The sequence below is a fragment of the Propithecus coquereli genome, unplaced genomic scaffold, assembly GCF_000956105.1.
Source record: "Propithecus coquereli isolate 6110/MARCELLA unplaced genomic scaffold, Pcoq_1.0 Scaffold106, whole genome shotgun sequence".
NCBI classification, from domain to species: domain Eukaryota; kingdom Metazoa; phylum Chordata; class Mammalia; order Primates; family Indriidae; genus Propithecus; species Propithecus coquereli.
Window position 1 is genome coordinate 5,041,421 of NW_012134525.1, and position 3,108 is coordinate 5,044,528.

A 3,108-nucleotide genomic window follows, 5' to 3' on the forward strand; every position below is an offset into this window, starting at 1 on the left:
ATTCCATTGTGGTCAGAGAACATACTTTGTATGACTTAAATCCTTTTAATCCTTCACTGCAACCTCAGACTCCTAGGGTCAAGAGATCCTCCTGCCTCAGCCTCCTGAGTAGCTGGGACTACAGGTGTGCACCACCATATCTGGCTAATTTTTTAAAAAAGTTTTTTGTACAGATGGGGTCTCACTTTGTTGTTTAGGCTGGTCTTGAACCCCTGGGCTGAAATGATCCTCCTGTCTTGGCCTCCCAAAATGCTAGGATTATAGGTGTGAGTCACCATGCCCAGCCAAAAAATTAATTTTAAAAAATAGTTTAGATCCAGCATGATTATTAGCTGAACAGGAAGTGGATCAGTCTTCTAATATCATAGTAGTGCTTTACCTGAACAAATAACTGAAAGAGACAAAATTTCAAAGATATTTTATTCGGAATTCTCCATCTAGGAGAGAAGATATGTAACAATGTTTACACATGCTTTAATAACTTATTTCACTGTACAACTTACATTCTGTATAACAGTACAATAAACTAGCAAAAGAAAAGAACACTTAGATAAGAATCTCTTGTGTACAAAGCATTGAATATGGGACACTACGAGGCGGTATCTATATATTTTTTCATGACTGAGTTATAGTTTATCAGTCATCTAGCTCAGTGTTTGTCTAAAAATCAAGATGTCTACTTCTTTCTGATTCATGGTGTGAAAGCTATTATGACCTTTCAGAATAGAATGTGTCTTTTCATTAAATTTGGTGGCAGAGGGAAGAAGGGCTCTATCACTTTATCCCTTTTTTATAAATATATTTTCCCTTTCAAGTTACTTCCACAGTTTTAAATAAAAAATATTTGTGTTGTGTACAATACTATGTCAACACGGTTTTAGCAAAGAATTATGTTAATCAGTTATTTCACAGCCAGAAAAATGGTCCAAACACATTAAGGAAACAAATGAAACAGACCACTAAGTTCTGCCAAAGTAGCACCTAGAAAAATAGCACTTTAGTAAAGTGTCTCCTGTTACTCTTTATGTGATGCAGGCAACCTGGCAACGACTTCAAAAATATGGGCAGAGATATAACAGGGAAGAAGACAAAGAACTGTTTTATGTTCCTTAAAAAAGATCTTATTAGTTAGTATATTCCCTAATGCATTTTATAATCCCAGTTGCAGTGATCGCCAAATCCCGTACATTGGTAAGACTCTGCAAGAAGGACAGGATGGAAATGACTGACCAGTGAAATCTCAACCTCTACCAAGTGATTATATTTTCCAAGGAAAAAAAAAAAGGCACAGGAGGTGCACATTTCAATTTGGCTCAAAAATAATGGAAATTAACTTTAAAAAAGTTGGCAACAACTACTAAAACATAAAATACAATTTCCTGTATTTTTCTGGACAGAGCTCAACTATACAGGATATTGACAACAGCAGTAACAATAAAACAAACAAAAGACACCCTGACTGTGGTTCTCCATAATCAGGGACTGTACATAACTGCTTGGCATTTCTGCACAGACTGAATTCCAAGGACTAAGTCTACAAAATAGGATCTAATAATTCATTTCAATTAAACATCTGCTTGATTAATATTTTCTTTCTAAAGCTTAACCTGTGTTCAAGCTAACTTCCTTTCTGCAGAACCGAAATGATTTAAATGCTCTAATTTTCAGCTGATTGCAGAAGTATTACAGTAATCCCACGCACCCAGGAACACCCAAAGACGGGAGGTCAACCAGTATTAAATCTGTGAAAGGTAACTCAGATTTCACTTTGATACATGTAAACTATGAATCGTAAATTTCAAAAAACAGTAGTTGTGGTCAAGTTTATATCCTATTAGTATATCTTTAAAAGATAGCAAGAATATTTATTATAATTGTAAACATAAGTCTGTATCCCAAGAGAGTAAATTTAGGAAAAGAGACATCCAATGTAATGATGCACTTGACACCCCCTTACAGACTCTCGTGACGACTGTAGTGTAACTAACTTTAACTGCAATTGCTGACTAGGACTCTGGCGGCAAGACCTGGGGAAGTGATGTTTACCCCAAACCACTGAGCTACTTTAGCAGCAATCATGATTGTGATGAAGTGTACTTGTCCAGTCACACATTTAAAAAGTCATTAGAACATCTCGTTCTTGCACACTAGTGTAGAAAGGTCTTCCAAAGATAAAAGAGTGTAGGCCTGGTTTAATTTTCTCAGCTAGAGCCATTATTATGTTAAGATCGCCCTCTGCTGTTAAATCAAGGTCTATCTTCAGGTTCCGAAGAGATTTAAAGGGCTTTTTTCCCTTCTGCCTACAAATAATGAAAAAATTAAACAAAAAGAAAATTATAATATAGAATACATCCAAAGCAAAGGTTTTTCTTCCACATAGGAATTTTACTCACGTATCATCTTCTATGTATTTTATTAGTGTCAAGGCTTTTCTATGAAGGACGAGCAGGAACTGTGCAAGGAAAGTACTCCTGAGAGATAAACCGGGTTGCAACTGAAAGACCTGCATGAAGATGAACCACGTTAATGCACTGCTTGTTCCCATTCTACTTACACAGCACCTTCGGTGTTGAAGGTGCCTGGCAGCCAATACGCATCAGAGATCTCCTCAACCATTTCCACTGATGGCCCCTAACAGACAGGAGTGTGGTAGAAGCACTGGGTCTAGAAGCAATCTTTTTGAAGTTTCTATTTTATCCTCAAAAACACATTCAAATTTTACACTCTATCTCAGAATATATCCATGTTTATTTCATTATTAGAACTCATTATGTAAGTTATTTCATATTGTGTTACAATATGAACTTTTTGTGCCCAAATCTTCAAATCAAATTGAAGCTCCCAGAAGTTGAGACTTCAAATAAAATTGAAGCTCCGAGAAACTGTGATTTATTCCTGCATCTCTACTCTTTCTGGGGGCAAGGAGAGTAGAATGTGTGCATGTGTAGGGGTGGAAAGCGGGAGGGATTTTATTTCAGCTTGAGAGGCGTGAAATTCCATGATATGAATTATCCTTGAAACTTTGCGGTATGTCCCGGACCACATAGACCTGGATCCAAAATTTCTAGTTAACATAAGGATTTCATTATCTCAAAACTACATCTGTGA

General features: G+C 36.5%; 1 protein-coding gene across 1 annotated transcript in view; it reads right to left on the minus strand.

Annotated features, from left to right (window-relative positions):
* Positions 1-1,599: 1,599 nt before the first annotated feature.
* Positions 1,600-3,108, minus strand: part of LOC105811986 (chromosome unknown open reading frame, human C9orf72) — a 23,748-nt gene continuing 22,239 nt past the window's right edge. Inside the window, exons 5-6 of the mRNA XM_012646319.1 lie at positions 2,394-2,579; positions 1,600-2,300 (exon numbers count right to left, since the gene is read on the minus strand). Of these exons, the coding sequence (XP_012501773.1) occupies positions 2,114-2,300; positions 2,394-2,579 (373 nt within the window). The 3' untranslated portion in view covers positions 1,600-2,113. The remainder of the gene's footprint in view (positions 2,301-2,393; positions 2,580-3,108) is intronic.